At 48.7% G+C, this 13,629-nt stretch overlaps 2 protein-coding genes across 2 annotated transcripts; both read left to right on the top strand.

The window, feature by feature from the left end:
• The first annotated feature begins 543 nt into the window (after nt 1–543).
• LOC120701854 (myb-like protein H) lies at nt 544–1,732 on the top strand. Its single transcript, XM_039985664.1, has 2 exons — nt 544–965; nt 1,231–1,732. Exons 1-2 carry the CDS (start codon nt 544–546, stop codon nt 1,730–1,732), a joined length of 924 nt encoding a protein of 307 aa, XP_039841598.1.
• Nucleotides 1,733–6,815: 5,083 nt separating this feature from the next.
• On the top strand, nt 6,816–8,653 carry LOC120704672 (MYB-like transcription factor ODO1). Its single transcript, XM_039989151.1, has 3 exons — nt 6,816–7,199; nt 7,279–7,408; nt 7,532–8,653. Exons 1-3 carry the CDS (start codon nt 7,067–7,069, stop codon nt 8,133–8,135), a joined length of 867 nt encoding a protein of 288 aa, XP_039845085.1. The 5' UTR covers nt 6,816–7,066; the 3' UTR covers nt 8,136–8,653.
• The last annotated feature ends 4,976 nt before the right edge of the window (nt 8,654–13,629 follow it).

Below are 13,629 nucleotides of genomic sequence, written 5' to 3'. Positions count from 1 at the left end.
TCAGGATTCGGATTGTTCAAGATCATTTATGCCGTACTTACTAAGAAAGTTGGTTAGAGATAGATATATGTGGTGAGACCATCATCAGCATTAAATTTCAAAACTATTATAGTGATGGAGTCAACTAATAGTAGGCAAACTAGACACTAGTATCTAGCCATCCTATGTGCCTAACAACAACAGCATCAGCAGTATGGCCTTGCACATCAACACGTGTTACCCGCGTCAATATCTGCATCTATGGGCACGTGCGTATCCCTTAACTTCTCATTTGAATAATCAAATAAATCAAATTTGATATCTTGATATTATTCTTAAACAATAGGAATTATAAACTAGTGTGCAATTGTGCATCGACAAATAAATATATACATCACTTGATATCTTTTATTTTTTGCCCTGATATCTATATTAATCAAAACTAGCACAAAAAGATTCACCAGAAATCTTATAAATACCTTGCCTTGTGCTTGCCATTCTTCCCATTCCAAATAGCCATCATTCCTTGATCATACTACCAAGTATTGTGTTTTATTGAGTCCCATGGATCCTAGGTTCAATGGAGAGTGGAGTGCTTCTGAGATCCAGATAGTGAAGTCTCATATCGTTGGGCACAACACCAATTTTTATGCAAACAACATGAAAAAGAAGCACACTGACATTGTGGATGAGCTCCAAGCAATATTTCCACTGAAGGAGAAGCATCAGGTAACCAACTTGTACGTTGAACTCATGATTGAGCTGATGCAGAGTGGCAACCAGCATGTAACATGCAACAACCTCATGGTTGACAATTTTGGAATGCGGCTAGAGGATCCTTCCATGGGAAACATGAAAGTGTTGTCTGATCCTCTTGCGGAGGAAATGGAGGCCATGAGGAAGGAGGTAGATGTGTCGCAGAGACAGCCCACGCATCAGAAGGAGAAGCAACATGCCATGAGGTTTTGGACCAAAGAGGAACACAGGTTATTGACTTTCTTTTTATCCTTGAATCCTCTCACGTACACATCAGTGTTGGATCTTCTTATTCGTTTTGCACTATTTTGTAAATACGTGTGGTCCATATTCTTAGTAAATTATTAGTATACTTCATGTGCATGTGGTGTGAGATATTGATTATGATGAGGAATATATTAAGCATGTGTTTTTAGTATCATTTATTTTGAAAGTATGGATACTGGATCTGAATTCCTACCTCACTAGTTTATCCTAATCCATATCTTGTTGTAGGCAATTCCTCAAAGGTTTGGATGCATACGGTCGAAGCTGGAAGAACATTTCTAGACACTTCGTTCCCAACAAGACCCCGATCCAGATCTGCAGCCATGCCCAAAAGTATTTCCGAAGGCTACAAAACCCAAATAAGAAGCAACGCTATAGCATCAATGACGTCGGCCTCTACGACACCGAGCTTGGGGTGCAGAACAATGATTCTGTTTGGGAGGGGTTCACCATCACTGGCGGTGCCTATAACCCAAATCACTATGGCTCCAACGATCAACCAGCTGCGATGAATCTGGCCCAGGTCACACCACCGCTCCTGCACATCACTGCCCAAGTGAGCAGCTGCCAGACCGCCACATTGGCTAATGGTCCTCCACAACAGATGGGATCTAGTAGTTCTCCTGCGGCTCCATCAATGGAGGGGTCTGGGAGCAACATGGGTCGGATTGGTGATCAGCAGGATGATATTTTTGCTAATCAGTTGATCATGAATATGCACATGAACTAGGCTTTTTATATGGTCTAGTATCCTAAGATGAATTGTGGCCTATTAGGTCATCCTATACAAGTGGTTTAAGCATTATAATATTTTGCTGTACTGGGGAATGAATACTTATGTTGCAGTGAAACATTGAGAGAGTATTGCTCTATTTAGTGTTAGTACTTTATTTCCTTTTGAACCGATGTGTTAGTACTTTATTGTGGTGTTATCTTTGTGTTCCTAATTTTATATAAGGACTATGCCTGGATCAAAATTACAATTAGAAAATATATTGGTATTTAGTTATACATTTTCATTCCTAGCTGTGTTTTTCATTTTTCGATGGCTGGCTCTGTGTGTATGACATGTTTGTTTATTTTATATAAGGACTATATTCCATCGTTAGAATGAAAGGCACCTAGCCATATGTCATTGTAACACAACTGTTGCATTGTTCTCGGTTTCATACCACCTTCTTTTGAAAAGTTACTGGTGGCCAATGCAAAGTGGCTTCCTTTTTTAGAGGATCTAAAGAAAGGTGTCAAACTGTCAATTTTAGAAGAGTTTGAGACTCCACACAGTCACACTTGGCCCATTGGCCCAATTCGGCAATCCGAAGGCACAAGTCTGATAGAGCCAACCACTGCTCTCCCCGTGTCGCATACTTTCTGGCTCTGTCTCATCGCGGCGCCGCCTGAACACTGGGCTGCCACCCGGCGGCCTCCACCGGTGGATGAGGGACGGTGATGGTCCAATTATGTGTTATGAATATGTACTTTACGTTGTGAAAGTAAATTTGCACCCTTTTTAAAATTTTAAATACCCATGCCTCAAATGATGGGCTCACCCCTGCTTCAACCACAGCGCTTCTAAATGAAACATTAAGAGGGGTATAACTTACAACATCCATTACGAAATCATGGATACTCCCTATGGACTATATTACATAAAAGATTGTACCGTTGACTGGATGGACTATTACCTAACCATTTCTCTCTCTATCTAAAACCTAATTTGACTATTTGAGTACCAATTTGGTGTTCCGAGTATCCAAAATTTAGAAATATTTTAACTTTAGAAATTGTCTCTAACTTCCATTGAACCAGAGCAATACTGAGAATCATCCAACATTCTTTTCGACTTGAGCAATAGTCTAAGCAATCTTTCACCCACTATTTTCTGTTTGAGTACTCTGGCAGCCTAGCTGCTTGTTTGAAGCCTTTGTTGCATCTCCCCTCCAATAATTTCGTACATATCTCCCAAAGTAGTTCACGTAGTGCACACGCGGCTTAAGTTCCCTGCATCCCCCGTCCCCAAACTCTGCCTCCCTATCAGCTTGTTTGACCAAGTAAGCAACTGCAATCGGATCCTCGAGCCACAGCTCTCCGCAGTGACAGGGGGCCTCCCCATCCTTTTCGTGCGCTTGACCCTGGCCGGGCGGCGCATTTGCGCTCGGTTCATGAGACCTTTGTGCATGGGGGTGATGGTGAATTGGTGATGGTACGCGCTGTTGGTACCTGCACGCGTGTGCTGCCTCGCGCATGCTGTTGGTAGGAGGACCGGGGTAATGGAAGGCAGTTCTTGCGTGACGTTGACCTCGGACATGGATCCTGATTTCCCAGGCTGCTGCCATCCCTCTCCGGGCAGCTTGCTGCCTGCGTGCCTGCTGGACCTCACCATCGTGTGCTTTGTGTGAGTGATGCACGCGGATTCAGTGGCCGGGATCCACACGTCCGGTGGCCAGAGCGTGGAGGGCCATGCCATCGGATGGAGGAACCGTCCAGGTGTCTCTCCCTCGCTCGCTCGCTAGCTCTCAGGTCGATCTGTCTGTGATCCGTCCGCGCGCGTTGACGATTTCTTACGCAGAGGTCAGACGTCGTGCGGAAGCTAGTAGCAGTGCAAAATTTCTTTTGTCACCTTCGTTTTCAGGCTTATTATTACCTACATTTTGTCTGGAACATTCCGAAACCCCGATCTCGGAACTAATCTACTCATCCGTATGCTCGGCTCGCCGGGGCAACGTCGACGGATCGCGCCACGCGCTGCCCAAAAAGCTCCCGCGTCACTGTCCCGTTACCAACCGCGGCCCCATGAACCAGGTCCTCCCTCTAACCGCACACCCCACCCGATCGCACGGGCGTGCCGCGAGCGCGGCCACCACGCCCCGCGACTCGCCGCCGGTGGAGTGCGGGGGCGGATCGGAGTAGCCGTGGCCGCGCCGAGAGACGAAACCGACGTGAAAACGTCCAGAAGCTACCGTCCGCGAGCGAGGCGGGACGCAGGACGGGGACGGGCTCGCGTCGCGCCACCACGGCGGCAGGCAGGCAGGCAGGACGACCTCACCTCCCCCGCCGCGCGGCTCTGCTTTTCCGGCGCTGGGGCCGGGCCGCCCGGGGGTGGGATTCGGCCCGGATCGCGCGAGATCTTGGGGCCGGCGCGTTCGTTCGTGGGAGCTAGCTGGCCTGGCCGGGTCGGCCCCGTGCGCGACGTGATCCTCGGACGTGTTTGTCGCGCCAAGCGGCGGGCGGGCAGAGCCGCCCTCTCCCGCGTCGAGTCGACGAGTTCACGGATGTTTTCCGGGTGTCGTCGATCAAGTGAAGTGTCAGCGCCTCAGCGGCCACAGCGGTGTCACTCTGGACTCTGGAGCCTGAGTGCCTGACCTTTTTTTTTTGAAAATAAAGTGCCTGACCTTCTCAACTCTGGACTTTGAGCCGTGTGGTCGTGGGATGGGAAGCCCGGATGGGACCCTATCGGCCTATCCATCCTCTGTACTGTACTCTCTGGGTACAGGGAATCTGGGGTCGCATCGCCGGTTGCTCCTTTCCCTAGAAACCTCGTTGACAACCATCATTCTGCCGCTGCCACGGACAGGGAGGCACATGAGAGCAGGTTTTATAATCCAGCCGGGCAGCGGGCTGCAAGCGCGCGCCTCCCCGTGCATGAGGGTGCGGTTCCGCTGGTGTTGATTGTTGCCGCAGCAAATTAAGCTAATAGAAGAACGGCACAGCGCGTCTTAGTCGGCTTGAGCGGGCGTCTGACGAGACGCCCGCCTCTTTCTCTCTTTATTTCTCTTTCCTCCACGGCGATCCTAGTCTTCTTACCGCCGATTGTAATACTTGCTCTGAAAGTGCTGCGCCCGTACATCTTGACCTCGGTGTCAGCGGCAGTAGTCCTACGACCACTTGCTTCGGAAAGTCTCATAGGCCTCATTTCGAGTTGCCAAAGAGGCGTACTAGTATACGATAACTCACAGCTCAAACTAGTCCTATATCGATGATACAGGTGTTGTTTTTTTCCTCATCTGTTCAGGTATTGTATCATTAGAATTAGGACGTGGTCTCACAAGTCCCCGATGTATTCTCTTCATCTTTCATCTATATATATGGTCAAATTAACATGCATGTTTTGTAGTAAAAAAAACGTGCATGTTTTCTGGTATTTCATCAAAGTTTTCATAGCCTAATTTATCTTTCATTATAAGGTAAATTTCATACACCTTTAAAATATTTTATTACTAGTTAAGTAGAGGATATGTACGTGTCAAGTAGAGGATATGTACGTGTTAAGATTATTGAGAGAGAGAGAGAGAGTATGGTTCCATAAATCTCCTTCCACTCCATTTCACTTCTAGATGTGATGGAAACACCTCTTTTTCATAGCATGAAAATGAATGTTTTTCAACTAAGAATCTTCAACAGATAATAAGTCTCTCTCACAAATATCTACTACTATTTAAAAAGAACAAAGTGAGTCTACCTCTCCCGTCGTTCTGCCTCCTCCGTGGTTCTGCCCACCGCTAAAACCAAAAGGCGCGAGAAGCAAACGGTTCCTCTACTAAAAAAAAAGAAATGACGGTTCCAGCTCCCCAATCTCGCTCCCCGCTCGCGCCCGCCCTCGTTCTGCCATTCATGCTTGCCTTGCAGCGGATTCCCTTTCAATACATATATCCTTTAAATAAATAGTATAATATACTTTTTTGCAACACTTTTCAAGATTTAAACCATGGAAGCAATCAAATACGAAGAGTGCATATTTATCAAGGAAATGTAAAGGTCATAGTTTTGCAGCCGTTCTCGACTCTACTGCCAACTGATATTTGATTCGCGAAGATTATGGCAAGAAATCCGCCGAAAACAAGGGTTGCCTACAAAGTCAAACTTTCCGTTTCTCCGTTTCTTTTACAAATTAAATTGCATACCAACAAAAGAGAATGATGGTTATGGAATGAAAGAATTCATGAAGGAGGTGCAGGCATGACGCGTAGTGTTGAAACCGCTTTTGTTCATATTATTATTTACCACGTATATGACTCAGTACTATGATGCATATACGAGGAAATAATTCACGAAGGACTTAGTAGTCTTAAAACCACTTTTCTTTATCACACTATGATTTCACCTGTGTGTAAATAAGGTATTGCTATTATGCATATACAAGGAAAGAATTCATCAAGGAGGTGAAGGCATGACGAGTAGTCTTAAAACCGCTTTTGCTTACATTATGATTCACCGCGCATACCCAACTTGTGCATTGCATTTTGTCCACTGTCATAAATCAGTATGCAACTTTTTTAAAAAAAAAAATCTCTATGCACAAACACTTCTCCTGAAGAGAAGGGCTAAAGGCAGACTCAATTGCACCAAAAGATAAGGTTGGAGTGCTGCAGGAAGACTTAAAAAACATCCTGTTGGCACTGGTAAATTTCTTGGTACAATATCATTCACAAAAAGTTTCTAATATTTGCATGAATCCTAGAGCAAATTTAATGGACGAGATATTACAAGCCAGCACTTGGTACCTCGTGGTAAAATTCCACTCTTTCTTTCTCTGTCGCTAGTGTGAGTCAAGTACTCAAGTCCAACATCTGCATTTTGGTTCAGCAAGGAATGGCAGAGCATCCAAAATCCAGCCCAGAGAGGACTACAGAGCACCAGGCTAAAACAGAACAGAACAGAAGCAAGAAGAAGGGAAAAAAAGAATGAAACAAAAAAAAGTTTTCCAGTACGTACAAAGGCTGTCACGTTACTGCTCCAGCCTTCGATGAATCATCCATCCACTCCATCCATCGTCACCAAGCCGCCGTGAGTGGCAGCCAGTTTCACTTCACCCCGGTGACGGGGATGATGGGCATGGCGGGCCTCAGAGACGGGCTCACACGTACGACGCGCCCCGCCCTCGCCTCCCGCCACGTGGAGCGCCGCCCCCTTCCCCCTCCGTCCCCGCCCTCTCTATAAATGCGGGGGCCTGGCGCCGCGCCGAGCTTACCTGGAACAGAGGCAGACAGCCACCGTCGCCGAGCGCGCAGCGCAGCACCTGACCGAGGACGGGTTGGGTACCCCGTGCATCGTCGCCGGAGCAGGGATGGGGAGGCAGCCGTGCTGCGACAAGGTGGGCGTGAAGAAGGGCCCGTGGACGGCGGAGGAGGACCAGAAGCTCGTCGGCTTCCTCCTCACCCACGGCCACTGCTGCTGGCGCGTCGTCCCCAAGCTCGCAGGTAGAACGAATCGATCCCCAGCTCCCGATTGGTGCATGCGTCTCTCTGACCGTGGGCGCGGCTCGTGGGCTCCGGGCAGGGCTGCTGAGGTGCGGGAAGAGCTGCCGGCTCCGGTGGACCAACTACCTGAGGCCCGACCTCAAGAGGGGCCTCCTCTCCGACGACGAGGAGCGGCTCGTCATCGACCTCCACGCGCGGCTCGGGAACAGGTGACCGGCTGTGGCTGAGAAATTCCCCACGGTTTTCTTGGGCTTGATTGGTTCGTTGAACGGGCTGTGTGCTCTGTTTCCTTCTGCGCCTCACCGGGTTGCTGCCATGGCCGACTCGCGCAGGTGGTCCAAGATCGCGGCGCAGCTGCCCGGGAGGACGGACAACGAGATCAAGAACCACTGGAACACCCACATCCGGAAGAAGCTCGTCCGGATGGGGATCGACCCCGTCACCCACCTCCCGTTGCAGGAGGCCCCCGCCGCTGCTGCTCCCGGAGAGCAGGAGAGCCACCTGCCTCCGCCGCCGGCGCCGCAGCAGGAGCACCAGCCTCCTAGCGATGGCGGGTTGGTGCTGCAGGAGGACGACGCGGGCGAGGAGGACCTGCCGATGATCCAGGCGCACGAGATCACCACGGTGCCACCGGCGGCGCCAACCGCGCCGGCGGCGAGCAACTGCGGCTCGGTTTCTTCTGCCTCCGCCTCCGGCGGCTCCGCGTCCGTGGTCTCGCCGTCCTGCTCCTCCTCGGCCTCGGCCTCGGCGGTGTCCGGCGTGGAGGCGACGGAGTGGCCGGAGCCCCTGTACCTGTTCGGCACGGACGGCATCATGGACGCCGCCTGGGACGACCTCTTCCCCGTCACCGGCGGCGGCGGCGGCGGCATGGGCGGCGTGGACCCGTTCGACGGCTACCCGGGCGGCGGCTTCGACCAAGACGACGACTCGATGTGACGCGCGTGATCCGTCCTAGCAATGCACATAGATTCGCCGTGGCTTCTTCTTCGATCCATCTCGCTTAGCACCATAGGCCCATAGCGGCATAGCCTAGCTTTAGTCTCCATGCTTTCTCTTTCAACCATGGCGTGCGCGCGGCCATGGCCGCCGATCCGTGCCATGGTCCGCCGTCGAACTTGAATCGAGCGTCGATAAACAAGAATTGGCAAAAATCGAGTGCGGCAGAGTCTATGGTGACGCGTCCGGTGATGATCGATTCAGCTGCCCAGTTTGGTCGGCGGACGCCGTGGCCACGGGAGTCTCCGGAGCTGTGATCCTGGCATCCTGCGTGGCGGCGCGCGCACGCGTGAGCCGGCTGGTGTCAGCTTCCGCGTTCTCGTGCGGCGGTGCTCCGGACACTCTCCGGCCGGGGCGGTGGCGCCGGCTGTCGCGACGCGGGCGTACGTGGCGAGCGGGAGCGCGCGTCGCCGCTTCTTTGACCGCTAAATAACATGCCAAGATCGTGGTTCCATTCACTCCCGGTTAATCCGTGGTGCTTGCATCGTTTTTCAAGTGTTTCGAGATGTGCGCCGATCTACTGCCTCTGGTCAAACAAAGCAGGGGTGTCATAGGACTATAGGAGGGTGCTTGCGGTCAACAACCTCACTACCTCAGGACTTTGCTCACCATTTCACTCCTACGGGCGCGTACTTCCTCTGTCCAAATTGTAGGCTATTCTGATAAATCTAGATTTATAGTTTTTTTATTATACATTATTTAAATATATAATAAAATATATATCTAAATTTGTCAAAACGATCTACAAGTCTGAACGACTGATAAATGACTATATGATTTTATCCAAAAATAGCAAAAAAAAACACTCCCTGGTGTATGGATTTTGATGTTTTTCATGACCGCGTTTTGAATGAAGGTCAGTGAGGCTCCCCCCCCCCCACATTTAGTTTATGTTATTTTTTTTTGAAGTTTTGAATTCAGAATCTGCATATGTACATTTCTCGGTCTCTTTTTTTGCAAAAAAAAAGTACAAAGAAAACAAAAGGGGCCAATTGTGTCATACTTCCTCTGTCCCAAAAAGACGCGATTATAGGATTTGACACACAAACTGATGTATATGAGAAATTACAAAAATACCCCTATGTCATGTCCCACTCGCATGCTACCCAGTGCCGTGTTCTCGTCAGAAGGAGCTAGAGATTGGATAGGGAATAGGGAGGTGCGGGACTAAGGAATCAGGAAGCCAGCAAACATATAGAGGGAAATGTGTCCACGCATCTAGCTCTTTTGACAGGAGGGGATGAATATTGTACTCCCTCCGTCCGGAATGACCGTCGTTTTACAGTTTGAATTTTGTCCCAGCAAAGACTGTCGTTTTACACAAGTAGGATAGGGTATCAGGCCTATTTAGACCCACACCTAGTACCGCCCTACAATATTCATCCCCTCCTGTCAAAAGAGCTAGACGCCTGGACACATTTCCCTCCATATGTTTGCTGGTTTCCTGGTTCCTTGGTCCCGCACCTCCCTATTCCCCATCCAATCTCTAGCTCCTTCTAACGAGAACACGACGCTGGGTAGCGTGCGAGTGGGACAGGTCATAGGGGTATTTTCATAATTTCTCATATACATTGGTTTGCATGTCAAATTCTATAATCACGGTCTTTTGACAGAGGGAGTAGGGCGGTACTAGGTGTGGGTCCAAATAGGCCTGATACCCTATCCTAGCTGCGTAAAACGACGGTCTTTGCTCGGACAAAATTCAAACTGTAAAACGACGATCATTCTGGGACGGAGGGAGTAGTTGCGTGACAAAAGAAAATATAAAGAATCAAGAAATATCTAAAAGAAACAAAATCAAGAAAAGTCACTTATAACTACGTTATGTATCGAAGTCAAACTTGGTCTCCTATGGTAACGGTGCCAGATAAGTAGGGGCAGTTTCACGTAGCAGGGAGGACATGACAAACAGCAATCTCATCAGAATTTCATCATTCGGGTGGCTAAAGAAGGTGGCCAAATCCTTACTTCTTTTGTCGTCCAACGTACTGTACGAAGGGAGGGGAAAACGTCACTTGGAAATGTAACTTCTGCTCCTTTCATGTTTCAAAAAGAAAGGGAAATGTAACCTTGTCTGTGAGTAGTATCTCTTCCTCTGAAAAAATGAGTCAGGCCTTGTTTAGTTCCGTTTTCCAAAAATTTTGGAAACGGAATCTTGACATTTAGAAGTACTAAATGAAATTTATTTATAAAACTTTTACACGGATAGGTTCTAAATCGCGAGATGAATCTAATGAGACTAATTAATCCATCATTAGAGATTATATTACTGTAGCACGATGTTGTTCAATCATGGCCTAAATAGGCTTAAAAGATTCATCTCGAAATTACACCCGAGGGTTATGGAATGAGTTTTGTCAGTTATCCACACTTACGACTTCTAATTAGTGGTCAAACGTTCAAAATTACTGTAGCGCTCGAAATTTGTTGGAACTTTAAAAGGAACTAAACACCGCCTCAAACTTCAAGAATCTGTTGCTGGTTGTGGTATGAACTCACAGCCCGTCATGGACCAGCAGGGTCAGGGGTTTCTCAGTGACACAGCGTGACTTCACCCTGACGTCACGGTGGCGCCATCTCCCCGTCGCCGTGAGCGAGGCCCACGCATCCACTAACCTCTCTATCTGGACTCTGGAGAATCTCTCCCTTCATCATTTGCAAATCTTGCTGTCGATTACGCTCCACAATTATAACCCAGTGAAAGATCGAGTCACATCAGGCAGCCTACGCCTTTTGGGCGCCGCTATGCGCGCAGTGGACTCAACGGCGGCGTCAGCGTGCCAGGTGGGGATCAGAGCGCGGGGTTGCCGGGTTTGCGAGGCCCTGCTGTGGTGCTGCATGTGGACGGCAGTGTGTGTGCTCCGTGAACCTGAAGATACCATATGCCTAGGGATCGATCGATCTAGTCACGGCCTCATCACGGGGTACACGCAAATTGCTAAAATCACTACAAGAAAAAATAACCTTTCGTCCCTACACATTGGTAGGTTATAATTTTTTCTAGTATTAAAATTGGCATGGAGCCATTTTAATACCGGATCTAAATTTAAAAATCTCAATAGTCATTTTAGTATCGGGTCATAACGCCACTCAATACTAAAAGTCATACTATCACCTTTTAGTACGAGTTGGTACTTTGGCCCGGTACTAAAATAACACGGTCATTCAGTATCGACCAATGACACCAACCGGTACTAAAGAGTGACATTTAGTACCGGTTGGCGTCTTGGCCCGGTACTAAATAGCTTCCCACGGCTTATTTCAAAAGAAAAGTATCTCGCGCATAGTCTCATGTGATACATAGATGGGAGGTAAAGAAAGTTACGCGCGAGATGTAAGGTCGTTGTGGGTTCAAATCCTCTTTGCTGACGGGAATTAGCTCAACAACGTCGCATAGTCACGGGAACAACAATATTGCATTGCTGTCAAATGCTACCATGATGATGAGGCAAAGCTGAAATCCGGCCTCACTGTCGTCTATCTCACTCCCACTTTGGGAGTGAGTGAGCTGTGGGCCACACATTCGTTGTCTCATCATGTACTATGTACACGTCATCTGCTTATAATCAGAAGATCATCATCGATTCGTTGGAGCCGGGAGGAGCTTGTTTGGGGTGGTGGCGGATTCAAGAGAGTCCACAGCCTCCACTCGGATTTTAACGGTCTGTTTGGATAATTGGATTGCAGCGCGGTTTTCGACGTGTAGCCTTGATAACCTGAATTGAGTGGGAACAATAGATTTGTATACCGTTTGAATTTCAGTTGGTTTCTATTTATTAGGGGGATGGAAACAGTTAGCTTGCAGCTGTGAACAGTGGGTTGGTCGCTCCTATCGTGCCGCCTTCCTCTTATCCCCGTATCGCTGCCATTGTAGGAGCTCTCCACAGCCCCTCGGCCCGGTATCCTCACCATATCTTGTCCCTTGGCTTCCACCGTCTCCCGCTGCCATGCATGCATGGGCATCTCACTGGCCTGTCCTTAGCTTGATACCGAACAATAACCTTCCAATGAAAGTTATCCACTGATCCTAGACACTCCCCGCACCCTAGCTCTGCTAAAAGAAAGAAAAAAAAAGATAATGGCAACAGTTTGAATCACCAAGAAAACACATGCGGTTCCAAGGCCTAGATGTTGCCGTCGGTGAAGCCACGCCCCGCCGCGCGGAAGCGGAACACACGAAGCGCCGCGCGCGTACCATCTGTAGAAGCTCGAGAGGACGCGGAGGATCATGGCGCACTCGAGACGTCCATGGATGTTGGATATCAGCTGCTTGGAAGTCGGAATGGACGACGACACCCCCCCCCAACTTTGCTGAATACGTAAAGCACGCCTAACCTAGGTTCCGTAGGCATACACGTCAATCCGTAAAGCACGCCTAACCTAGGTTCCGTAGGCATACACGTCAAGCACGCATACAAGGCTAGCTACGACAGATCCACATCACTAAAGCCTACCGAGTACCGACACGAAACAACAATCACCCGAGGCATATCGATGATCTTCCCAATCCCAAAGTTCATCACATCTTTCAATTCCTCCCCCAACCTCTACGAGACTACGACATTCTCAATCGCGCCCTTTTGCGATCTAGCTCTACACCCAGTGGCGGATCCAAGTCACAGCCATAGGGAGGCTGAAGCCTTCTTCTTCTCCCTTCACTTTCTCCTCCTCTAGCTCCCCTTGTTCCAATGGAGATTGCAGCTCGTAGGGGGCTCTAGCCCCCCAGCCCCCTGTGGATCCGCCACTGTCTACACCTGCTAGATACCTTATCTGCTAACCATGCACGTACACTAACAAAAAGGAAAAAGGTCACTTGTGCAGCTGAAGCAAAGGCGGTGGTGACGGAAGAGAAAAAGGATCCATGGATGCAGAATGTTCCTTGTGCTGTCCCTGTCGTGATCTTGACCTGCGCTTGGTGGTCAGAATATTCGTGGCCCGGGTTGACAAGTGTGTGACGGGTGGCAGGAGAAGATCGTGTCAAGGTAACTAGTAGTAGCTGTCGCTCAGGCCCGCAGCTGACAGCGACGACGATGCTAGTGGCTGAGCGCGCGGTGATGGGCCACCGCCGGTGGTGGCCAGATGACACCCGGGTTCGCCGCCACATAGATCGTACTCCCTCGGTATCAAATTGTAGGTGTTTGATTTTTTTTATTCTAAATGTGACCACTCATTTTATTAAAAGTTTATGTAAATATAGTTAAATTTAAATAGTTCTTGAAGAATTTGTATTAATAAAATAAACCACAATAAAAAAATAATATTTTGCATAAATTTTTAAATAAGATGTATAATCAAACGACTTATAATTTAAAACGGAGTAAGTACCGCCAGTGGTAACAGTTCCCGGCATCATGAATTCATGCTGTGCCGTGGGATTGATGTGGCCTGGTTGAGCGTAACATTATCTATCAGTGCTCCTGATAGGGTAAAGTTT

The sequence above is a fragment of the Panicum virgatum genome, chromosome 4K (assembly GCF_016808335.1).
Source record: "Panicum virgatum strain AP13 chromosome 4K, P.virgatum_v5, whole genome shotgun sequence".
NCBI classification, from domain to species: domain Eukaryota; kingdom Viridiplantae; phylum Streptophyta; class Magnoliopsida; order Poales; family Poaceae; genus Panicum; species Panicum virgatum.
The sequence above is the reverse complement of the archived record's forward strand: the minus strand, read 5'-3'. Positions and strand labels throughout refer to the sequence as shown.